The 27,161-nt window shown below is 39.0% G+C and overlaps 1 protein-coding gene across 2 annotated transcripts in view; it reads right to left on the reverse strand.

Moving 5' to 3' along the window:
- pitpnm3 (PITPNM family member 3) overlaps positions 1-25,112 on the reverse strand; it is a 658,838-nt gene extending 633,726 nt beyond the window's left edge. The window contains exon 1 of one of the 2 annotated variants that reach the window (XM_043718503.1): positions 24,974-25,112. In XM_043718503.1, the coding sequence (XP_043574438.1) occupies positions 24,974-24,995 (22 nt within the window). In that variant the 5' untranslated portion in view covers positions 24,996-25,112. The remainder of the gene's footprint in view (positions 1-24,973) is intronic. The other variant, XM_043718506.1, reaches the window with a different exon arrangement.
- Between the last annotated feature and the right edge of the window lie 2,049 nt (positions 25,113-27,161).

Here is a 27,161-nt window from a genome sequence, read left to right on the forward strand (position 1 = left end):
ATGATAGATTACTCATGGGCAAAGACTATGGGAAAGCTCATCCCTCTGGTAGTTGCCAGGAATTGGCTGGATGAGGGTCGACGGAGATTGTGGTGTTATGGACTAAGATGAGATTATTACTCTGGGAACATGAGTTTGATTCCCAATATGATGTCTGGTAGAGTTTGAATTTAATTAGTAACTAGAAAGTTGGTCTCAGTGATGGTGACCATGAAACAAAATTGATTTTTTTTTACAAAAAGCTTAAGACCATAAGACATAGGAGTGGAAGTAAGGCCATTTGGCCCATCAAATCCACTCCGCCATTCAATCATGGCTGATGGACATTTCAACACCACTTACCTGTACTCTCCCCATAGCCCTGAATTCTTAATTGTCTGGTTCACTAATACCCTTTCAGAAAAGAAATTTGCTATCATCATCTGGTCTGGCCCATATTGTGACTTCAGATTCAAAACACTATGGCTGACATTTTACAGCCTTCTGAGTTCAAGGGAAATAAGTGTGGGACTTGCCAGCAACACCCACATCTAATGAAGGAAGAAGATGACCGTGACTGATGGATCAACATATTTTACCAGCATCCCACTTTGTTTTTTTTTTAATTTAAAACAAAAGAAATTGATAGAAAATTTAGAATAATTCATTTTTCTTTGTTCTGACTAATTAATATTTAATGATGAAAGATTGTTAAGCATTTCACAGTGCAAATGCTGCTTTGTGGACTAAACATCTTCTCCTGGAAACATTTTCCTTAAGGGTTTGCAACCATTAAAATGTGAGACAGCAAGGGGACAAGTATGAGAGGGAGTGCAAGAGTTCAGCTTTGATGGTGTAAACTATGTCCCTGGCAGTAACGATCTCTCATTTAACATGTTCGGTGTAGGTGACAGAATCCTTTATAACGTCTTTCCTAGGAATCTTCAAGACACCTCATGCTTCCTAATATGTAATGGTGAAAATGCATTTAATACCCCCAAGGCAAGCCAGGCACTAGATGCATCATTTCGTGATGCCTGGAAATTGCCTCAGAGAACTTTAAGGTGCTGCTTATCACTATCTTTCCAAGGCATTTAATGCCTTTGCTGGCCATTCTATTTGGTAGGGCTGAATGAGTTAAAAGATAACAATGTAATTGATTTTATGGGATCTTTATTGCAGTGCTAAGGTTTTCAACCAAAGGTCACCTCTCACCAACTGCAAAACGTCAGATACATATTCAAAAAGTAAGTCAAAAGATGTCCTGAATTTCTAACCAATATTTATCCCTCAAGAACTTCTCCTAAAATAAATGAATCGATTATTAGTCACACTGCTGACATTGGAGACTTTGTTGCATTCAAAAGTTTCTGCCCTTCAGAAGTAATTTGTTGACTGTGAAATGTTTTGAGTATATCCTGAGAATATGCAGATATCAAACTAATGCAAGTTCTTTCTTTCAATCCATTTTGATCAAGACCACAAGAAGCAAAATAAAAGGTTTCTGCAAGTCAGCTCCAAATCCCCACTGTTTGAATGTCATTCTGAAGCTCCCTATTTTTCACTGATCTACAATTATGCAATGTATTACACGTATTTACAGGACTGACACTGGGCTTTGGGCTTAATATGTAACTATGCACCGCATACACATCCTATTATACTTAGTGTCCTCATGTATTTACCTAGCTTCCCATTAAATGCATCTATGCTAGTCAACTGAACTGTTCCTTGTAATAGTGCTCTCCATATTCTCAACACATGCTTAGCAAAAGAGTTTCTAAACTTGAATATTGCAGATAAGTGCCATGCTCCCAAAGCTTTTCAGTTTTAACACATTAGGACAATTGCAAGAATGCAAAACATCGTCTACTGGAAGATAAAAATCATGCCAATTAGTTGGAAATCAATCCTGTCTGACTGAGGCATTGCTGTGGAGAAAGAACATGCAAGTTCAGACTCCTCTGGCTGGTAACTCAAAGAAGCAGGTGCCTTTTATTTGAAAATAGTAATTCAGTATATAAATGAATGCCACTTTGAGTGATCATAAACGAACCATATCATAAGCTTGACTTTATTGCCATAAATTGGTTGTTAGTGCAGCTATTAAACATGTATGCTCAATTGTAGAACTCACATGTAACAATATACATTCTTGTTAACTTTTGCAAGCACTGATTGGTTGTGTTCTGCTATGTCAAACAACCAAAGGAATCTGCTACTTGTTTCATACAGTTTTGATATAATTTTAGCAAATCTTTCTATTCTTTTTTCCGAGCCCTTCATATTTATTTTCTAATAGAGTCCAGCAAATTTACAGCACTCCAAGTGTGGGATGTCCAGTCCGTAACTACATATCCAGTCCGTAACTACCATTTGAATGATTTTAAAGAATGAATTTATTGTCACGTATTTTACAGTGAGTAAAAATAGAGTGAAAAGCCTTTCCACTGTCGCCACGATCCAGCGCCATTTTGAGCAGTTTAAGAAAAAGAAAAACATAGTAAGAATAGCTTAAAGAGAATCCATCAGGCTTCAGCCAACTCATCATCAGCAACATCTGCGCCACCACCCCTCCTCCACCACCCCGCAGCAGTCTACACCAGATACAACCATGATTGAAGTTGCCACTCTTCATTTGGACACTTACCTTCCCAGGAATATGTGACATCAGTATGCTCACTATGAAAATATGTTCATACTTATCTACATTTGCCAATTACATACTACTCAGAACTTAAAATATCTCCCTGAATTTTAACATAATCCTCTATTATTTATACCCCTAACTTACTGTTATCTCAAAAATTCCCAATACAAGAAATAGACACAAAGTTTACTATTGTATGGACATGCTGGCTCAGAAAGAGCAGCTTCTCCAGTGTAGTAACGAAGGTTGCTACACTAGGCACTGTAATTCCTTAAGCTTAAACAGGTTAGAGTGGCCAGTGCAGTGGAGGAAAAGAATATGCTAATCCAACTAGAAGAATCCCTTGTAGTTAACAAGGTACAGTTAGTTGCACATTGACAACTAGTTATAAATTATGATAAGATGGAGGTTTTAGAGAGTTCAAAGAGAACCAGATATTAGGTCTCCTTCCTTTGACTAGTGGAAACAGTATCTTGAATGCTTTCAGGACCTTTTTCATTCAAGTGAGATTGCCTCTCAATTTTCTAAATTCCAGTCTGTATATGCTCACTCATCCAATCGGAGACCAGAGGAAAACCTCCCCCCTCAGCCCAGACACCAACTTAGTGAATCTTCACTGGTATTTCCAGTGCAAATATGTCCTACTTCTTCCTTAAGTATGGAGATCAAAATTACATATCCTCAAATCCCTTACAAGCACACTCAGATGTCTTTATTTCTATATTCTAATCCCTTTGCAATTAAGGCCAAATACTGTTTGTCTTCTTAATGGATACAGGCTGCACCTGCATTTTTTTTAAAATAGAAAACCATTGAAATCTCATTGAATGTCAACATTTACAAATTCTCACATTTTAAAAAAAAATTTATATTCTTACAATCAAAGTAAATAATTTCATACTTACCCACATTAGCTGCTATCTTATTGACTACTCACATGACCTAAGTATATCTCTTTGCGAATTCCCTCACCTTTCAGCCTAACTTTGCATCATCAGCAAACTTAAATAAATGACAATATTAATTATTTAAACAAGGAGTTAGATTGTCTCAGAATGATCTTAACAATATTTCACTAGTCCCAGCAATGAATTGAAAATGCTCCACTTATTTATTCAATCATGGTATTTGGATGTGCTTAAGGGTGTCAGTTAACTCAGTTGGTTGGACAGTTGGTTTCTGATAGTGTGGGTGAGTTATTATGTCGGATTTTCCTTCTGAATCCCTACCACCCCTGAGCCGTGGTGATCCTGGGGTTAAACCACCACCAATTGTCTCACTTTGATGACAGAACAGCCCTATGGTTTTACTTTTACTTGGATGTGCTATGACATACCTCTATGACCAACACATCTTGAGATGGGACTTAAGCTCAATGTTTTTAGCTTTAGACATTGGGAAACTAACCCAAGACCCAGACCATTCTGCTTCCTGTCCATTAACCAATGGTGAAGTAAAAGGCATTTGAAAATGCCGTACATTAGTGATCTCAGGGATGATTGTAAATAAACTCATACACTCTTACGTAGGAGTAATTCATGTTTCAAATCAAATACTTATGCCTATATAACACTCATTGAATAGCTTCCCCAATTTTGGAAGGCTTTTATAAAATAAGTACTTTATAGCTGTGCCTTAAAATACATTAGAAGAAATAAAACTGCGTAATTCCTGCAACAGTAAAAGTTGATAACTATTAAACTAACCATTTCTGGCTTCTCCTGAAAATCTGATGAGGATCATAAGTCTCTGAACAAATGCAATTGCAGGAACCAGTCGACGGCCTTCCATAAATTATGGGAGGAGGTAATTTTATGAGCGATGCTTTCAGATAGAGAGAAAGAGAGAGAGAGAGCGCATCAGATTAATCGATAACAGCAAATGAAAATTGAGAAGCTTTGGACATATTATAGTTACACAGCTAACTGCCCTACAATCAAACTTTTATCATCTGTTATGAAAACCAGTTTGCATACAAGTTGTACATGTCTCAGATTCAAAACAGTGAGGAAATTCAAGACAGGCTAAATAAGATGCTTAACAAACACTATTTGATCTTAGTTGTAGGGTTACACTTACTTGCAAGCATTGACCATATTCCAGGGATTATAAACTGCATTGAGACCAATATAAAGTGGTCTTCAACTGTGAGCAAGTTCATCAAAATAAAGAAACCTAAAAGGGTCTTGTAGACATGTGCCAATTGAAGAGATTTGCTAGAAATAAAGATTTTAAAATTGAAGCAGTTTGGGATAATAAACTATCAGTTTCAATAAAGTCAAACACTAAGCATTTTCATTATAGATGTAAGAGGCAATTAGCCATACAGCAAAATAACATCAAGTGCTTTCAAGACTTGCCAATGGCAAAACGATTGAATGGCTAACTTTTGCACTATTGATCTTTAACTCAAGTGCAAGTAATGGATTTTCACATAACATACCTGCTTCAGGGGCTTAAAATAACATATACTCCCAGAGAAATCATTCTGTCTGCTTTCTAGTTTATGAACTATTGAATTTTTATGTTACTCAAAATTAATTTAGTTGTTGCTCCCTGCCATTATTTTACTCTAGCCAAAGCACCAAAGATATTTCAGTCTTCAATACTTTTTGCTCATTTAATCGTTCACTTAAGCTGACTACAGATAAAATCAATTGTTTTGCAATTTAAAGATAATAAATTTGATATGTTTTTAAGAAAGCAAATGATTTGATAACTTCAAATAAATTCCATTTTTAATTCACAGAAACAAAGATTTTGAATACCAACTTTGATAGAAGCAAATCACTTATTTCCTGATTTACTCCATCTGTTTCTGACCATTACTGCAACCTGTACTTTGATCCATGCTTATTCACTCCGTTTCTCAAAAGAAAATGTATTTATTTAAATATAACACACAAGGAAAGAGTACAGTAATATAGTGAAAAGAACTGTTCCGAACACACACCACCGAAAAGGATCAGAATGTCCTGTAAACCACTGAAGGAGGATAGATTCTGTACATTATTAACCGATGTAACAGCAGCTTTGAACGGACAGAACAAGGATGAAAACTATTCTGTTGAATGTCAAGAACACATAGCACTTTCTTAACCGCATTTAAAATGAAACTATTATACACATTAGTGGAGATTCTGACAGAGCACCTGCAACATTTTGCAATACACAACAAGCCTCATACCTCTATACACTTGTCATATTAAATTTTTCCATTAATACATCAACATTTTTAACACACATTATTAATATGATTGCAATGCTTCACCTTTCCCCATCAGTACTCGCACTGTAGTACACCCCCATCACCCATAGTAGCTTATTGCAACAAACTACATTTCTGCTTCCAATCCTGCCACAAGCTTTATCAAAAAAAAGAATAATTAAGACGAGTAGCGAATATTGAAACAACAGCTGGGTTATTTCCCAATAATACCTCAACCTCATTTTGCCACTGAAGCTAAATAAGAATTGTATTTGGAGAAAAAAAATCAAATGTCTCTGCTTACAGTTAAAATACAGAGAAAGTACACCTTCTAAATTTCAAACTTTTGGGTTTACTAGTAACAGAAACAGGCCATTCTGTCCCTCAAAACTGTTTTGCCATTGAATTAGATCACAGTCAATGTAATACCTTAACTCATTGTCATTACATGGAACAAGAGGAGCAAGTCATTAGAAAAAAAAAACGAAGTACAGAATTTGAAATACGGCCTTTTCAAACTGCAGCCAACCATCAATTGCTACTGAGAGCTAAAGGATCAAGTCACCATAGTTCTACTGGATGATAGGGCTGCTCTCTCATTACAGAGTGATAGCTGGTGGTGGTTTAACTTGAGGGTAATTATGCCACTGATGAAGGGAGAGGTTAAGAAAGTGTTTTTCAGCCAGAGCAGTTGTCTTGGTATACTGCAGTGAAGGGCCACCCACAATCCGAACAAGCTCCAGTTACAACGAAGGAAATGTTGACATCTTTCCAAGTTAGGATAGTTTGCAACTTGGAGCGGAAATTACAAAGCATTCTGCTTCCTTTGTTCAAGGTGGCAGAGGTAATGGGGTTTGGGAAGTACTGTCAAGGAAACTTTAATTTTATTTGGTGGAAAATATCACCAATGCCAATGTACTCCAGTGGTGGATGGAGTTTCAATCAAGTGGATTGCTTTTTCCTGGATCGTGTCAATCGTTTTGAGTGCTGTTGGAGCTGTGCTCATCCAGCCAGCTGGACAGTATTCTGATACACTCCTGTAGTTGGTAGAAAATATTTGCAATATCACAAGGTCAGTGATGCACTGTGGGGGAATATGCTACTTTTGACCTGTTCATATAACAGCAGTATTCATTCATATGGGCTCTAGTTAGCTCAGTTGGCCAGATGATGGACATTCTGTTCAGATTAATGCTAACAGTGTAGGTTTGATTCTTGTTCTGTCTGAGATAAACTTGGGACCTGCCTCCTCACCCTGCTGCTGGTGAATGGAAGGCAATTGCAAACACCACTGGCAAAACTTACCAAGGATAAAAAAAAGTTCCTAATGAAGTACTTACTTACAATGGGCTAAGCACCTGTTTGTATTCCGGCACAGCATTCACAGAATGGAAATATAGTGTCTACTCCTGTTGGGACATGCCTAGGATGAAGAGCGTAGAGGATTTAATGAAGATGACGCCATGGGGAGGTGGTTAGATTCTTTCTTTATGGCAATGGGAAGGGACTGCTACTTGCATGTCCATTCATTAAAACATCAAGAACCAGAAGGCATCAATTTAAAATAACTGGTAGAAAGTTTAGGGCAGGAAATAAAGATGGAGAACAAACAGAAAATAGCTGTCTGTTGTCGAGAAAGATCTTGAATGGTGGTTGACTACAGAGGTTCAGGAGGAATATAGGAACTCAGCAACAAAAATTGTGCCAACAATCAAATTAGGACTGCTGTCATAAGATTGACCTGATCAATCACTGGGCATCATGGAGAGACAATATTGGCAGATGAGACAACCCCAGGTGACCTCTGGAATGTGTAAATAGTGGGTAGCTGATTGAGTAAGAACTGTAATCCTGGTAATTTTAATCAGAATACTAAATATAGTGAAATATTGCTTGAGAAGGCCAAGTGTTAGGTTTGTCATTGTCCCAAGGGTGGATACTTGGGATTATTTACCTTAGGGCATGCTTATCCCAAACATCAGGGATAAGGGAGAGGGCCAGGGGGATTATGGAGGCCTGAGAGAATTAAATAAAAGTTGAGGAGTTGTTTTCTTTCAGCCAGATAATGGTCTAAAGCTCCATAGCAAACAGAAAATAAAGTGGAAGCAGATACCAGACTGCATTTAAAACAAAAGAAACCTGTGATACTGTCACTTAAAGTGTATGCTCCAAGACTGGAAGTAAGCCAGTAGACCGCCAAGTATAAAACAATCATTATTGGAAAAAAATCCAAAAAGGCCATGTGTTAAATGGAACAGCATGACTGGGTGCTGGTCACAAAAGAAAGACAATTAAAGTTTATAGCAGATAAGTCCCTGAAGCAGTCCATCAGTACTCGGTTGCAGTAAAAACTGGAAAAGCCAAATTAAATTAAATTACTTTTTAAGATATTGGTTAGACAGGAGATATACTATGTGCAATTTTAATAGAAATAATACTATTGCCCTCTAAGGGTAGCAAAACCAATGGTGCCTAGTATTTTAAAAAATGGTAAGGACAGCTTAAGGACGTTGGTTTTGTTTATCCTGGAAATAAGAGTTTGAAGAAGAAACCAAAATTAAAGTTTGGGAAGGGAATTAACAAACAGCAGATTCTGGGAAGAATCAAAAAATCTAAATATTAAAATAGGCCTGGGAGGGAATTCAAGTGGAATGTCTTCACCCAAAGTGTACTTAAGTTCTAAAATAAATATTCAATCAAAGTAATTCAAGTCAATAGCTTAAATGAGTTCAAGAGACATCTGAATTTTTTTTAGATTACATTACAGTGTGGAAACAGGCCCTTCAGACCAACAAGTCCACACCGACCCGCCGAAGCGCAACCCACCCATACCCCTACATTTACCCCTTACCTAACACTACGGGCAATTTAGCATGGCCAATTCACCTGACCTGCACATCTTTGGATTGTGGGAGGAAACCGGAGCACCCGGAGGAAACCCACGCAGACACGGGGAGAACGTGCAAACTCCACACAGTCAGTCACCTGAGGCGGGAATTGAACCCGGGTGTCCGGCGCTGTGAGGCAGCAGTGCTAACCACTGTGCCACCATGCCGTCCACAACATGTGGTATATAGTGTGAAAACTTGTTGCTGTAGTCAGTCAGGCGAAAGTGTGTACTGCAGATTAGAGTCAAGATTAGAGTACTGCTGGAAAAGCACAGCAGGTCAGGCAACATCCGAGGAGCAGGAAAATCAACGTTTCAGGCAAAGGCTCTTCATCAGGATGAAGGGCTTTTGCCCGAAATGTCGATTTTTCTGCTCCTCGGACGCTGCCTGACCTGCTTTTCTTTTCCAGTAGTACTCTAATCTTGGCTGTAGTCAGTCAATCAGAAACAAAAGGAGGGCTTGTTGGCTGGAGTGATCTTTTCCTGTTCCAAAAAGCATTATAAGTGAAAGAGGACTACTCCTCTTGTCTTTCTCCAAGTAGCAGACCATATATATAGCATCCAAAGATTAAATAGAATCCACAGATAATGATGCTGCTTTTTAATTAATTTGTACATTTGTATGACATTGTAGACACGAATTTCTGGCTCTGTGAAAGCAAACTGTTGTTAAAGCATGAGTCAGTGCCAGTGCTGCTTTCACACCTCTTTTTCTTCCCACAAGCTCCTGGTTATTTTCCAAAACAATGAGCTTTCTGCAATAAGAGTTAACATTATAATAAATGTATTCAACATGTGTGCCTATCAGGTAATAATGAAGTAATTCCCAAGTGGCCTCATTAAGTAAGCTGCTCAGCAATGCTTATGTGTTGCTCAGTTTAACAAAAGAGGAAACTTTCAACACTATTTTTCTCAGTGAAAAAGGGAACAGAATTGCCATGCTGAAGTAATGGCATGGAGTGAGTTTGCTACTTCTAATCCAAGAGTGATGATTTACTGTATTAGAAAAACCAGCTTTATGTGTTGTTCTGTAAATTGAATAAAATGTGATGGAACCATTTCACACATTTGAAGGGAATTAGCAGGACTATCATAATGACATTTCTAGTAGGTATTTTATTGAACCAATTGATGCACCTACCTGTCGCAGACATATCGGTACATGACAAAGGTGGTAGCAGGGACCACTGCACAAATCCTTATGGAGATGAGGGCAGTTTTCCCATTAAAGGATATCCTCCCAATACATGTGTGACATTATGTTAGATTGGACAGATTTCAACCACACCTAGCAACTCTGAACTGGGCATCCATGGAGGGACAGTGGGCCATTAATAGCAGCAGTGTTGTATTCAATCACAGATGTCTAATTTCATGGTCCAGCATATTTTCCCACTCTACCCTTATCATCAAGCTGGTGGATCAAATCTGGTTCAAACAAGTAGTACAAGAGGAGTAGTACCAAGCATACCTACAAATGAGGTGCCAACCTAGTAAAAGCTACAGCACATGTCTACCTGCATTTAGAGCCAAAATAATGACATTTTACGGAGGGCTATTATTTGATTTTAGAATCTCTGTGATGCAGCCTTGTAGACACGAAAAGATCTTATCCCTCAGTATCTTCTCCAACAGCTTCCCTACCACTGAGCTGCAATAGCTCCAGTATTTGCATTGTCATTGAACTTACACAGAAGCAGAATTAGAAGAATTCATAATATCCTCAATAAATTACCACCCTTTCGTTAAACCAAACCACAATACACAAGCAAACCATTCATGTGGTTTGGTTTAATGAAAGGGTCATGATTTATTGAGGTTATTATGAATTCTTCTAATTCTGCTTCTGTGCAAGTTACAATGACCATGCAAATACAGGAGCTATTGCAGCTCAGTGGTAGGGAAGCTGTTGGAGAAGATACTGAGGGATAAGATCTTTTCCCTTTTGGAAGAAAATGGGCAGCATGGTTTATGCAAGGAAGGCCATGTCTTACAAAACTAATAGAATTCTTTGTGGAGATGACAAAGTTGATTGAATGGGGGAAGGGCTGTAGATGACATATACGTGGACTTTAGTAAGGTATTTGATAAGGTTCCCATTGGTAGGCTGATGGAGAAGGTGAAGTCACATGGGTTCCAGGGTGTTCTCGCTAGATGGATAGAGAACTGGCTGGGCAACAGGAGACAGAGTAGTAGTGGAAGGGAGTTTCTCAAAATGGAGATCTGTGACCAGTTGTGTTCCAAAGGGATCCATGCTGGGACCACTGTTGTTTGTGACATATAAATGATTTGGAAGGTGGTATTGGTTGCCTGATTAGCAAGTTTGCAGATGACACTAAGATTGGTGGAGTAGCAGATAGTGAAAGGGACTGTCAGAGAATACAGCAGAATATAGATAGGTTGGAGAGGTGGGCAGAGAAATGGCAGATGGAATTCAATCTGGGCAAATGCGAGGTGATGCATTTTGGAAGATCCAATTCAAGAGCGAACTATACAGTAAATGGAAAAGTCCTGGGGAAAATTGACGTACAGAGAGATCTGTATGTTTAGGTCCATTGTTCTCTGAAGGTGGCAACGCAGGTCAGTAGAGTGGTCAAGGCGGCATACGGGCATGCTTTCCATATTGGATGGGGTATTGAGTACAAGAATTGGCAGGTCATGTTATAGTCGTATAGGACTTTGGTTCGGCCGCATTTGAAATACTGCATACAGTCCTGGTCGCCACATTACCAAAAGGACGTAGATGCTTTGGAGAGGGTGCAGAGGAGCCTGGTATGGAGGGCGCTGGTTATGAAGAGAGCTTGAATAGATCAGGATTATTTTTATTGGGAAGATGGAGGTTGAGGGGGGGCCTGATTGAGGTCTACAAAATCATGAGAGGTATAGACAAGATGGATAGCAAGAAGCTTTTTCCCCCAGAGTGCAGAACTCAATTACTAGGGGTCATGAGTTCAAAGCGAGAGAGAAAAGATTTAGGGGAGATGTGCGTGGGAAGTTCTTTACTCAGAGGGTGGTGGGTGCCTGGAATGCATTGCCAATGGAGGTGGTAGAGGCGGGAATGAAAGCATCATTTAAGATGTATCTAGACAAATACATGAATGGGCAGGGAGCAAAGGGGATACAGATCCTTAGAAAATAGGTGGGAGGTTTAGATAGAGGTTCTGGGTCAGAGCAGGCTTGGAGGAACAAAGAGCCTGTTTCCCTGCCTGTAATTTTCTTTGTTCTTTATGTCATAGAATGCACAATATTAAAATTGGTGCAATTCAAGGTGCATAAGTTGGATAAGGTTTTCCATACAGAAAAAGCTATCAGTCTAACCATGCCTTTCAAATTGGTATGGTCACAGCTATTAGTGTTTCCATCATAGATATTAAAAACTGGACAAAATTAACCAAGCAGTTATTACCTTTTTTACTGCTTCGCAGATAACATAATACTTAGTACAACATTCATTACAGTAGCATCCATTCCATTCCCCAATACTCACGCACAAAGGGCTCCTGAACTTATGAAGCCTTAAGTTCGAGATTCATTTGCAGGGAGTTTCAATATCACAGTGATTAAGGCTCTCAGTTAGCTTAATATTTTGGTGACAGGTTCAAAACTGTTCTCTTACTTTTTTATCCTCCTTCACTCACCTCCTTGAAAAAGCAACCCATACTGCACAACAATGGCCTCAACATTCCCAACTTGACACCTGCAATTTCTCTGCAAATGGCCCGGACTCATTTACTTTCACTGTTCCTTCAATCACAGGCTATTACATTCCCATTTTTATTACTAACCACAAGCATAGGCAAATAAACGAGTGGTTGGAAGAGCAGCTCCGCTCAGATTCTGCCTCTTCCACATCTGTTATCTAATATTGTTATCTAACTGGCCACCTACGTGATTGAAATGTGGTGGGGTTAATTTGGCCTCCGCCCCATACATTTCTGAGCACAGATCTGCATGCCAAAAAGTAGAAGCAACATGTGATTGACAGAGCTAAGCAATCTCAAAATCAACTGATCAGATTTGACCTCTACAGACCTGCCACATTCATGCACAGCAGGACATGAACAGCTTCAAGCTTTGGCTGATAATTAGCAAGTAATATTTCGTGCCACCAAACTGCCAGGCGATGACTATCTCCAAACAAAGAGAATTTTCTCATTTCAGATTGACATTCAATCGGATTACCATCACTGCATCCCCCATTATCAACATATAAATCCTGTGGTCAGAAGAGGGGATCAGAGGTTAGGAATTCATAGGTCAATAATGCATCTCCCAACTCCCCAAAAGTCTGTTCACCATCTTCAAGGTACAAATCAGGAGTATGATGGAATATTCTCCATTTTTCTGAATGAATGCAGCAGGGACTACAACATAAGTTGCTTAACACCATGCAGGACAAAGCAGTCCCCTTGATTGGGACCCCATCCACTACTGATCCATAACAGCAGCTGTGAACACCATATGCAAGATATCCTGCAGCAATTCACCAAAGTTCTTTCAGCAGCATCTTCCAAATGCGTGATCTCAGCCATCTATAAAAACAAGAGGAGCAGATGCTTGGGGACACTTCCATTTGCAAGTTCCTCTCCAAGTCAGGCAGTATCCTGACTTGGAATTCCGAGTGTTTTCCTTTACTGGGTTAAAGTTCCTTTCTAACAGTACTGTGGGAGTACCAATCGCCTCATGGACTGTAGCAACTCACCACCACGTTCTCAAAGGAAATTCTGAATGGGCCATAAAAGGATGCTGTAGCCAGCAACATCCAAGCCTTGGATCAAATAAATACTGTGATATAAACTTCCTTTATTGTATGGTCCAATGAAAACCAAGAAAGAATATTTTTGTTAAATATTCAGTAATGTTAAACTAGCTTTTTACAAATGTTGATTCTTTGTAATAATTGTAGAATAACCAAGACCTTGGTTCAAAGTTATATAACGCACTATGCAGAGAAATAAAGTTTGGTGATAAAAGATTGAAAAATATATTTGTATTAAATTCAGTTTCATCACCATGTGGAATTGAAGGGGTTACTACATGTCCACATCCTGTTTCAGTTTTAACTGTGTGAGATCCTCAAAGTTAAAGGCCTCAGCTTCTCAAAGAGCAATTCCATATCTCCGGCTCTGTAAGCTCAGATTTTGGGATTTCTCAAGTAAAGACTAATATGCACCTTTTTGTTAACAGAATGATTGTATAGTAGCATTCTTTACAACACTGCAGATCATGCTAAACAAATCTCATTAAAAATTTTAATTCTTCCCATCCTTCAAATTCACTTGATAGAGATGGAAATCGAATATTGTAATGGTTCCTACTCTCCCCTTTCACAGAGTTCCAACATTGTGCTACCTTAATCTCCACGATTATGTTTTCTTCCTCCTGCCCCACCCCCACCCTGTACATTGCTACTATCAGGGGTTTGGAAACAACTGACCACAAATTTTCATCCTTTGATCTTCCTGAATTTCGCTCAATTTATTTCCAGTACCTAGTCACCCTAAAAACCTCTCTTCATCCTCCTGTATCATATTCTGCCTTGACTACCAATGGTCATGACTCTCGAATAACTCTCTGGAACATCCAGAGCTGAGAGTTAATTTCTAAGGTCACAAAGAGGCATTCTTCACCTGTTGTAGGTAAATGTGGAGGCTCTGCAGATTGATATTCAACCTGCTGTAGGTGCTGGGGGAGGATCTATAGACTGATATTCAACCTGTTTGATCACATCATGAATGCACCTTCCACAGCCATGTAGCCCTGGAGTGGAAACTTACACCTATAGTTTCTGGCTCAGGAGGTAGAGCTATCATTTGCGCCACAAAACCAATATGTGCAATTTAACAGATGCTTGAACAGGCTGAATAGTTTACCAAATGTAATCCATATGAGGAAGGACTTTCTTTTCATCTAATCAGATTCTTTCACACTTGGCAGCATTCCAATCCATCCACAATTTTCCAATATCACAGGATGCCATTCAGACCATTAGGTTGGTGCAAGTCCTCTGCTAGAGCAGTCTAACTGGTCCCATTATTTCTTTGCATAACAATGCAACAGAAAGTACATTATTCAAGAGAAAGGAAGTTTTCCTCTCATATTGTGGAAGTTACTTGTCCCATTCCCTATACCATTTCCCACTCAAACTGGTGGGTTGAGTATTGATTTTAACACATATTAAGTTGCTTCTTTTGAGGGTGAACATGAATAGTAGAAATTCACATGTGCACTCCCGATGTTCCTTCACTCTGTGAGAAATAAGCCTTGCCCCCAAACTGATTTGGGATGGCACTGGGCTCAGTGACTGTGTGTCTGTCTGTGTGTGGTTTACACATTCTCTCCATGTCTGTATGGATTTCCTCCAGATGCTCCAGTTTCCTCCCACAGTCCAAAGAGGCGCAGGTTAGATGAATTGGCCATGCTAAATTGCTCAGAGTATCCAGGGATGTGCAGCCTCAGTGGATTAACCATAGGAAGTACAGGGTGATAGGGTAGGAGGTGGGTCTGGGTAGGATGCTCTTTAGAAGGTCAGTGTGGACTCATGGGCAGAATGGCCTGCTTCCATACTGTAGGGATTCTATGGTGCCTGCCCAAAGGTGGTCATAGTTGTCAGGTAGAGAATTACTGTGGAGACTGCACATCCCACCTCCATGTGGAGAAACGGGTTATATTCGGGGTTACTGGCAAATGTTTCTTTGCTGAAGCAAAACAAATGGTTTGCTTGTTTCCTGTTGACAATCAATGGATATTAATTGCAAAACCAATGCTGGTAAAGTGGGAATCAGTAGAAGCCACAAAAGGGAGCACTGGTTTCCATATATAACCATTACATAATGAAAGGTTTCCGCTTCTCATTTTGCAGGTTGAAAAATGATACTACAACAAAGCACATTATACTGAACAACTGGCATAGTCAGCAATGCTAATGAAAATTATTAGTGGTGAGCAAAGCAAAACCCTAGAGATACATTACACCAATTAAAAGTTGCATGTATTACAGAACAATTTCCCTACAGTGTGATTTCCATCGCAATTAGAAAAATGATGATAGCTCACTATGCTATATCTGGAAACCTTAGGTAGCTGATTGAACTTGGTCATTCACCAACTGCAGAATATAGTCTTGATTTTGTTAGAACTGATTTTTTGAGATTGACAATACAAGGGCACGAACCGTCATTTGCAAATACCGAAAAGCAGAAAGAATTTCCACAGTGACACTGACATTGTTGATCAGTCTTTTTGGCTTAGCCATCTAACAATCCAAGCAAAAAGATATTTTACAAACAGCTTTTGAATTAGTGACAGATCATAAGCAGAACTGAAAGGCAGTTTATAAAATCACTCAACAATTCATCGACCAGTGTCTATAAATAGTCTAGCGAAGTACCTCCCATGTCAGAGATACACTGAAGATTTATTTTTGTCGCTCAACTCAACAGCAGCTCAGACCAAATGTGCCATCCAAAGGGTTTTGACAGTATAAGGACAATCCAATCCAATTGTAAAATAAATCCAATTTTAAAGAATACATTCAAATAAAAGGAATCATTAAACCAAATTTAGGGGGTAGACTAACTAGAACTTCCTAGAAAATAAAACAGAAATGCTGGTGAGATTATCATTTACAAATGAAGGTCAGAGCTTAATGACAAGCTTTAACCATTACTGGTTAAAATTATATTATGAAATCATTATTATTGCAACCTTCTCAGTTATTATATGGATGCTGATACACAAAACCTTAAAAGAGCAAATGCATACAATAATGCAAAGTTCATCGAACCTGCGCATCAATCTAATACTCAAATATGAATTACAGGTTAGCCATACAAGTATAAAAGCTAAAAAAAATTGTCCACACGCATGGAGAGACATTTGACAATATTAACGATTAACTATTGCAATAGGCAATCTTTGTGCAAAACCTGTTACTTCAGCTTGACTGATCTACTGATTAGTATGCAGATTAAAAGAATGATATTTAAACGGGACAAATTAAATAGGAGTAGATTGAGGAAAGGATGCAGGGGACGAATGCAATTATTATTGAAATAAATTGTTCTCGCATTTTAATTACTGGCTACAATTTAGTCCAGCAAAATTTCTATGCAAGAATTCGGCATCAATTTCACATCAAAAAGGCTAAAGAACAGGACAATCACAGAAAGTAATAAAAAAATCTTGAAGCACAATAAGATTTTAACCAAGGATTAATTGTTATTTGGAGCAACAATCTGGAGGCAATGGTTGACCTCATGAGAAGTGAAAAACTAACTTAATAGGTGGAACAGTTGAAGAAATGTTTCATCCTATCACTCTCCAATAATTGTATTAATTACCTTGATTATCTGGCCCAAAACAGCAAATCACAGCTGACTCCCAGAATGGCCACTGCCAAAAGGAACCAGGCTCCCACTCCCTCTGATCAGAAACTGAATATCATAGGATATGAATCTTCACCATAACCCATTAAATTCTAGAAAGATTGCCTTCACAAAGCTGAAAACTATCACGAACCAATTCTCTTTCATGTAGTAGAAAATTCTAGGTTCGCTCCAAATTACTTAAGGGGTCAGTTACTGCATTAAGGAAGGATGTTCTCTTGGAAGGGTCTTCAAATGAGGCTTAGTGGGTACAGCTTAGGAATAAAAAGGTAGCATGCTGGACATCAGTGGGCAACAGAGGAGCAGATATGTAGACAATTCAGTGAGGCGTGTAAAAACAATAATAGGATAATTATTTTATTGGATTTCAACTTCCCCAATATTAATGGGACGGTCATGGTGAAAAGGGTTTTGAAAGGGCAGATTTCTTGAAATGTTTGCAGGAGAGTATTTTTTAATATCAACATGTAGAAGGTCCAACATAGGAAGATACTGTGCTGGGCCTAAATCTGGATAATGAAGCCAGACAATGATCAAGATGGCATGGAGAGAGCATTTTAGTGATAGTGACCACAGCACTACATAGTTTTTGTTTGTCATGGAAAAGGGAAAAGGTGGTCTGTAAACAAAAGCGCTTTGTATAGGGGGAAGGCAGATGTTATTAAAATAAGGCAGGATCTAGCTAATGTAGACTGGGAACAACTAGACAAATCTACAGCAGAACAGTGGGTGGGATTCAAAGTAGAATTGGAGAGAGTACAAACCCAAATGTAGGGAAAACAAACCCAGAGAGGTCTAATGCATAGGAATATTCAGAACTGGACAAAGAGGCAAAAAAAAGCTTCCTAACAGACACAAAGGGATCAAATCAACAGAGGTCCTAATGGAGCATGGAAAGTGCAGAGGGGAACTTATCAAAACAGTTGGGAGAGCAAAGAGGGACAAGAAGAAACACTGATGGGCAAAATTAGAGAGAATCCCAAGATACTCTGTAAACATACCAAAGGGAAAGAGGATAACCAGGGAAGTTTAGAGCCTATTTTGGACTAAGGGGGCAATGTGTGTAGAACCAGAGAACATTGGGTTAAATGAGAACTTCATATTAATCTTCACTTTAGAGAATGAGGACGTAAGCATAGAATTTGCTAAGAGGAACTGAGAGGTTCTTAAACAATGTGACACAGGCATGAGGAGATATTGGAGATTTTGGAAAGATTAAAAGTAGACAAATCCCCAGGTCTGGATAAGTTGTAACTCAGGTTGCAGAAGGATGACATTACAGGGACTGTGACCTAAATTTTTAATTTCTCTCTGGGCAGAGGGGAGTTGCATGAGGACAATAGGAGAGCTAATGTAGCCCTGCTTTTCAGGAAGGGTGGTAGAGACAAACCAGGGAATCGCAGACCAGTGAGTCTTACATCAGTGGCAGGGAAACTATTGGAGAAAATTCCAAAGGAAAGAATTAATCTCCACTTGGAGAGATAAGGTTTGACCAGCGATAGTCAGTATAGCTTTGTCAGAGAGCGGTCATGCCTAACAAATTTTGGGTCATTTTTGAGATGACCAGGTGTGTAGAGGAGGACAGTATAATTTTTGTAGCTGATTTGGAATTCAGCAAATCCTTTTACAAGATCCCACATGGAGCTTGATAAAGAAGTTAAGCGCACATGAGATCCAGGGTAACTTGGCAAGTTGGATCCAAAATTGGCTTAGCAATAGGAAACAAAGGGTGATGGTAGAAGATAGTTCATGAGACTGGAGCCCGGTGTATAGTGACATACCACTGGGTGTAGTGTTGGATCTTTTATTGCTCATTATATACATACAAATGGTATAGAAAACATGGAGGCAGGAGAGATGGTAAGTAAGTTTGCAGATGGCATAAAGTTTGGCCAGGTGGTTGAAAGTGAGGAAGAAGATCTTGGGTTACAGGAGGAGATAGCGGATCAGTCAGATGGGCAGATTAGTTGGAGGTAGAACTTAACACTGAAAAGTGTGAGGTGATGAACTTTGGAAGCAACAGGCACTTAATTAATGGCTGCACACTGGAAAGCTCATAGGAAACAAGGGATCTTAGTGTGCTTAGAAGGCAGCAGGACAGATTAATAGATTAGTTAAGAATGCATATGGGACACTTGCCTTTGTTAGTCATGGCACAGATTATAAGAACAGGGAGGTTATGTTGGAGCTGTATAGGGTATTGGTTAGGCCACACTGGAGTATCATGTGCAGTTCTGGTCACTGCACTATAGTAAATATGCGATTGCACTGGAGGGAATGCAGAGGAGATTCACCAGGATGTTGCCTAAGTGGAATATTTTAGCCATGAAGAAAGATTGATAAGCTTGTGTTGTATTCTTTAAAGCAGAGAGGACCTGATTGAGGTGTATAGTATTAAGTGGCATGGACAGGCTGGATAGAAAGCAACTGTTCGCCTTAGTTGAAGGTTCAATATCAAGGGAACCGAATTTTAAGGTAAGGGCATGAGGCTTAGAGGGAATTTGAGGGGAGTTTTTCTCACTCAGAGTTTGGTGAGAATCTGGACTGCACTGCATGGGAGGGTAGCTGAGGTAGGAAACCCCACAGTCTTTACAGGTAGTCGGATGAGCAGTTGAAGAGTTTTAACAAGTCCTAAAATGTGGAACCAGCATAGTTTTAGAGTAGATTTTCATTAGTGCAGACTCGATAGGCCGAAGGATGGTATAGAAGAGGCCCTATGTCAAAAAGATAATTTTGCTTCCTGGAGAAATGCAATCATGCATTTTGTGGGATCCATCCTAAATCATATTTTTTTAATTTTTAATATATGAAGATGAATAGTCATTCAAGCAGCAATTCAAGATATAACTATATCAGTTGAAAATACAAATGTTACTCTCTTAAAAGCAGAGGTTGCCATAAATCCTTTATTCACATTTAATGCAAACCATTCCAAACAAACATTGAGAAATGTAAGGCATCAGTGAATAAATTAAGAGTCATCTACAACATGGAAAATTCACTGCACTGTCATGTTGCTTAAAAATGACCAAAAAGACATTTTGATTTGTTCTGGAATAAAAATGATAGTAAAAGTATGGTTCTTCTTTCTGATGAAGAGTCACTGGACTCAAAATGTTAACTCATAATCTCTTATGGGGAAAAAAAACAATGTATACTTAATGGTTTTGAGAAGCAGATTCCCAACAACTGTAATAAATGTAGGATTTCAGTTCAAAGTCTTAGTTTTACTGGTAAGTAGAGAGACTTGATCCAACAGCTTGTTTAAAATTATGTTGTTAATACAGAACTCGAGAAATTAAATCTGTTAAATTAGCTTCAACTTCTAGAAATTCCTTGCCAAGACAAATGCAAGCCAAGATCAACTCGGGGGTGCTATGAGTAAACTGGTTGGAAGAATTGGAGTCACAGATTTTATCCTTCTGGCAGCCTGCTCTTCAGTAAAAACAAAATGATCTAAATTTGTTTGTGTATGCACACACGTTGGAATATACTGTGCCATGCACTTGCACACTAGTAGACTACATTAGGTCTGCAGCCAAGACTGAATAACAAATAGTCACAGCATGCCTCACAACATAGTTTGGGGTTTGTTTGAGATTGGAAAAAAAATTTAAAGGGACATTCTTTCCACTGTGCAACTTAGGTGCATTGCTCTTTGTAAAAAGATAAAAGTTATATCCATTTCATTTATTGTACTGAAATACTTTTGCAATTTAGTCCTAAGCAATCAAATACAGACAGCAATAATCTTTGCTGATCTTAACCTATGCCAAGTAACGACAATTAGCTCAAGTTTGAAACTTGGATTGAGAGATCATCTCAGCTTTATCACAGCTTATAGGGCTCATGCAGTGCAGTGATCATCTGAACCAGGAGGTCTGAGTTCAAGTTCCTCTTAATCCATAAATGTATAATAACACCTCTTAACAGGTTGATTAGAAGTATCTATAACCATGGAGAGCAGAGGGGGTAAATTATAAATTTTCAATATGCTGCTATATTTTAAGTATATTCACTCACCATTGCATAATTAACATGTTTGCTTAGAGGGTGTGTTTACACGACCAATGGTTTACACGACATTTATCTGAAATCCAGTTCAATTGAAAAAAACATAACAAAAAAGAACTAGATATATGCAATGCCCAATAGTCTTCAGATCCTAAATGCTTTGATCTATAATTAAAGTGCAAAACAGGTGCTTATCTAGATGTGAGTAACTGTCTTCAACTGAGACTTATTTCATGATGGATTTCAACTTAAATTTCAACCTGCAGATTTTGAACGCACCCATAATTCAGAAATTCATTCAACTTCACAGCCATGTTGGCCCACAACTTCTCCCTCACTTGTTGCTCTTGCTGCTGCTTCTTACTTCCCAGTGTAGGGATAACAAGTTTCAACAACTCTGAAACTAATGCTTCTTTGGACCCTTCTCTTAAGTTCCATCCCTCTAGTCAGGTTTAGACTATCTAACCCAAAAATTATCATTCCTCAGCAAAACGTACAGCTTCATTCTACTAGGCAGGCACTTTCCTCCACCATTTCAATAAATTTCTGCACAATGTTTGATTCTTATGCTATTGCGTTGCCTTCACATTTACTTCTTAACTGAGTGTCCCCTTAGCATAATCGATGTTCCATCTAGACTGTACCCATCTCTCTGGTCACTTGCCTGCTTCATTGTCAGTGTCACACTAGTAGTTCACAACAGTCAAATTTTGATACTCCCCATACTTGAATTAATCTTCTGAAGTTGCTATAATCCATTCTCAGCCAAGCACGGTATTATTTTTATATCAAATAGCAACAGCATTGTCCTAGTGAGCAGATTAACTGACTTTTCTATTGTAGTGGCTGTATGCTAACTCTCTGAGGACGCCTCCTGGACCATAAACACACCACGAACATCAAGTTATCATTTGTCAAATCATAACGAACATCAATTCCTCTGGAGATCTCACCCATCCCCTCTACAGACTTTAACCCATGTCCCACAATGTACAACCTGTTCCTATAACTATCGCAAAATCAACAAAGGTTACATTGATACAGGAAGTACAGGTCTATCTTCCTAGTTTAACTATTCCCTTTCTTTATCGAATCTCTTCTGGCCTTGGTAATCCAACTCTTCCAATGATTTCTGCCTCTTCTGTTTTCTAGTTGTCAGGCCTGAGCCACTTTCTTTTTACTGGGAACAGCTGCAGATCTATAATTTCTTCTTTGAAGGGAGTGCCAACTGCTTCCCCAACACTGCCATCCCCTTGCATCAGGCTGAACATATTTTTAATTTGAACAACTTAAGTTCCACAAAATAAAAATGTTGCTTTGAAAACTATTGTGGATCATAGCAACACCTGCCCTTTTATTTGATAGAATTTGTTCCAGTCTTAATCAAGATCACATCTTCACTTGTTTTTTTTCCCCCCAGGAATGATTGAATGCATTATGATAGTTTCCTGCTTTTACCTGAAATGGAAATTTTCAGTAACTTTGCTTCCAATTTCCATCACTCCTTTGCCTTCATACAACTTACCTAAAATCTTGATCTTCCTTTCCTCAGAAAGTCTATGTCAATATTTGCTTCAAATATAAATGCACCCAAAGCGACCTTGACCATATATCCTATCAACTCACTTCCTTGTAGGAGTTCAATTTCACTCTCCCAATTTCTCCAACTCTTACTTCTGTTCAAATCGTATCATTTTCCACACAAACTTCAGGTTGATCTTCTTTTTTCCTAAACTACATCCATCCCATTTCCCAAACTTCTGCCCTGAACCACTCCCAGAACCATCACAGAGTTCTTATCCTCAATTTCCACCACACAGCTGTGAATCGACGACCCTTTATCAATCATGTCATGCCAAAACATCATCTCTTTCTGAAGAGGCTGCTTTCTCTACAATATCCTAGACTACTTTTCAAATCATCCCAACATCCACACCACTTCCATGAAACATCTCCCTAAAACAATACCTGCCTATTCACCTCCTTTTCCAGTATCTAGAAACTAACACTACTTCCAGATGAAACATTGCACATTTACTTCTGGGATCCACCATTCGCAATGTAATCACCTACATCGGAGAGACCAAATGCTGGAGCCCTAAACCAGATTTGGGCTGTTTTAATTTGTTATGCTACTTTGACGACCTCAACTCCCTCCACTGTTCCAATGAAGTTTAACCCAAATTTGAAGAAAGCCATCTCATTTTTCAATAAGGCACTTGAACATGTTCTGAACTCAACATTTAGTTTAATAACTTCAAGTCATTGTCACTGTCTTCACTTTGGCATCTCTCCAGGACCCATTTAAAATAGAGGAGCAAATTACCACAGATGCCTGAATCTGTACTGAAAATAAAAAAAATGCTGGAGATCACAGCAGGTCAGACAGCATTCATTGGGGACAGCAAACTAATGTTTGGAGCCCAGATATCTCTTCCTCAGTCAGCTCTGAAGAAGAGTCAATTGGACTTGCAACATTGGCTTGCTCTCTGTCCGTTTAAAATAAAACCTCGCCCCATTCCCGAACTTCCCTTGACTTTGCACTTTCAAACCCTTTTGTTATTCAAATTATTCTTGCCTTCCACAGTCTGCACGACCAGCGAAGAAATAGTTCAACATTAACACAATTCTCCTGTAATGATCCAACAGTGATCTAGAATCGAGTACTACCGCTTGGGTCAACGATAAACTCTCAAACGTCAGGTTGATGTCAAGTGGGGGCAACGGTTCGACATCGATTGTACTGAAACATATGAACAGTGAAGAATCTATCCCTTGACCCGATCTATTATTTTTAGGCCAAGCCAGAAACTGCAAAGCTATTTTCTGAATGGAAACAGCAAATTGTGTGCGTCAAATACTGCTCAAACAGATAACATAGCACCCAGGAGTCAAGAGCAATTAGCTACAATGTCAGACTATGGTAGACACTGCTGAACGAGCTGTCAGCTGCAGTAGTATCTCAGAAAGCCAGTGAGATAAATCATTTTTGCTGCATTCTTCACAGTTTTAGTATTTACTGAGCAGATGTGGTTATCACCGCCTCGTTCCCTCTCTAGGATTTACTGATGGTGTGCATATGACGTGAATCTGGACAGAACCCCAGTGAAGAAGCAGCACATGGGGCGGGGGAAATAGGAAACAGACTGCCCCTTCCACACAGGTGTTGCCAACACATCATTTGAGTTTGATAACAAACACTCGACATTGTTTGCAAAACAAATTGCCCACACACGTGATGTTTGTCATCTGCCTGCAATACAACTGGCTTCTTCTTATACTGTCCATCAATTCGGAAAGGCAAACGAAGGGACGTTAAGCAACAAGTATTTACCAGCCCATACATTATTCACTGGACTTAATGCTGTGGTTCAGCTTTGGTCATGTAATATATAGCGAGATTTAAAAATAAGAATTAGATGTAATTATAAGGGATAAGTGGTTTACAATAAGGGACTGTGAGATTAAATGACAAAAGGTTGTCACGGGAGAGGTTTAGTTTAAGATTGCACAACCGTTGAGGAGTGATAAATAACAGCACCTCTTTGCATTCCTGAATGTGGGACACAGAGGATCTATCACTTGACAAACACGTTGCGATCATACGCAAATATTTCGCGCATCGTAACCACCTTGCAATAGACTGAATGTGCGATCAACGATTGTAGATATTCCACAGTCACAGCTAGGGAGTTGGGCTACTTTGAACGGCCCCCTCTGCATTGGGGGAATAAAAACAGTCTTTCATTGCAATAGTTTCATACTTTTCCAGAAGTCCGCGTATACAAAAAAAATCTTCTACAACAAACACACAGTCACAGAAATGTAAGGAAATCGGTGTCACTCGCCTGTGTCAGATGTTTTAGCCATTTCCCAGCAGTGTATCGCGAGCACTCTATGCCTTTGCAGTTCCTCTGACAGCACGGACCTATAGTGGCAGGTAGTAGTGTTTGAGTCCCTGGTTTGGGTGAGCCTTTCATTACCAGCTGCCTCTCTCACGAATAGCGACGTTTGACTGCCCCTAGTGGCACAGCTGCGGAAATGTTTCTACCTGCCCGTTGCAAATAGCTTTTGGATTAGTGGTGCTGGAAGAGCACAGCAGTTCAGGCAGCATCCGAGGAGCAGCAAAATCGACGTTTCGGGCAAAAGCCCTTCAGCCAATTAACTCTCTGTAGCTGTGCGATGGTCCGTAGATCCAAACAGAAGACTACAACAACAAGTTGAATTTATGTAGAGCCTCTAATGTATTAAAACGGCCCGGGTCGCTTCACAGACGCAACAAACAAAATCTGACATGTCTGTAGATATTCAAAGAGGTGGCCAATCCGGGGTCAAACAAGAAACAGCATCTTAGGGAGTCTTACGGAGTCATGGAGGCTTAGAGAGAGCACTCCAGAGCTCAGGACCGAGGAGGTTCAGGGCATGTCAGCCAGCGGAAGAACAATGTAAACTCGGGAATGTGTAAGAGGCCGGATTTGGAGGAGGGCAAAGGCTTCAGAGAGTTGTAGGGCTGGAGAAAGTTTCAGAGACTGAAAGGGACCTAATCCCAGAGCTATTTGAATGTTTTGAACATTTCTGTGACTGTGTTTGTTAAGAAGACATTTTTGTGTGAAAAAAACTCGTTGCCAGATTCAGATCAGACAAATGGGGCCTGTTAAACTTGGACAGACATAATCTTGCTAAATTTGTATTTCAGCTACTGTATTACATGAATGGACATCCTAAATAGTATTTCATGATGTGCCCTCCTTCTATTCTCAAAGATATACCCTCACATTTACCATAATATCTTTTGGCATCTACTTTCATATGATGTTTTTCACTGCCTTCTGGTTGGGATCCTCATATTTTAAAAAAAGTATTATTTAATTCAAAAGTAATGTTTGCTATGCTCTTTCCCTTGGACACATGTTTTTGGGCCTTAACCTTCCTCTAGTATCCAAGATCCATGTAATCTGAGCCAAACAATTACAGGCCTGATAGTTAAACGTCAAAATGTTTTTGATTACCAAGTACAAGTGTCCTTGACGTCTGACATCATTACACCAAATTCTTTACCTGAATAAGTCTCTACCCACATATCTGGCCATGTCCCTGTGTCTGTAATATGAGTATCCAGCATTTATTCACATAGAATCTCAGCATTGCATCGAGATTGTGAGGCAGGAATGAAAATTATTCCTCTGGTCTTCAGTTGCAATTTAAAATGTGTCCATTTTGTAGATTATTATGCCACAATGGACTTTGACAAATGAAGACCTTTCCTGATTTCTGGCTCTTAAATATGCTGTCTCTGATGTCAATGAATGACCATTAAATAAGTTGGAGCTTACATTTTCATACTAAAGAAATACATGTTGTGAGCTCGGCACTTACTGCTGATTTACAACTATTTAAAGCTTAGGCATGCTGTATTTGGAGTGAGAAATATTGGTGTTACGTGACATTGAAAGAGCATTGGATTTTCAGATTTAACCCACAGTTTGTTCCTAAGATGAAAAATGAGGCCTTTATGGAGATTTAAATCAGAATGGTTCAGCATTCATTCTATCTAGTGCTTAGTTTCCACTGCCAGGAAAGTGGCCTAACAATACACTTTCTATTTTCCAAATGTATTTTCCATATGCCTTCTTTGTTTTCAGGAAAGGGGAAAGGGCTTTAAAACAAAGTGCTAGAGAAATTTTACAAGTCTGTCAGCATCATGCAAAAAGAAAGAGTTAACTTTTTAAATCCAGTGTGACTTCTTCAGAACCCAATGAATAATGGAAATGCTCATTGATTCTGTCAACCATACTAAAGGAATAAATAGAGAGGTGTCTTCTGGATTAAGAGTTGAAGATAGAAAACTTAATCCATAGTTTGTGCAGATCTGAAGTAGGGCTAGATTTCAGAAACAATGGCCTAGTGGTATTATCACTAGACTATTAATCCAAAGACCTAGATAATGTTCTGTGAACCCAAATTCAAATACCACCATGGCATTTAGCGAAATTTGAATTCAATGAGAAACAGATCTGCCATTAAGAGTCTGATGAT

This window comes from Chiloscyllium plagiosum, chromosome 28 (genome assembly GCF_004010195.1).
Source record: "Chiloscyllium plagiosum isolate BGI_BamShark_2017 chromosome 28, ASM401019v2, whole genome shotgun sequence".
Taxonomy (NCBI): Eukaryota; Metazoa; Chordata; class Chondrichthyes; order Orectolobiformes; family Hemiscylliidae; genus Chiloscyllium; species Chiloscyllium plagiosum.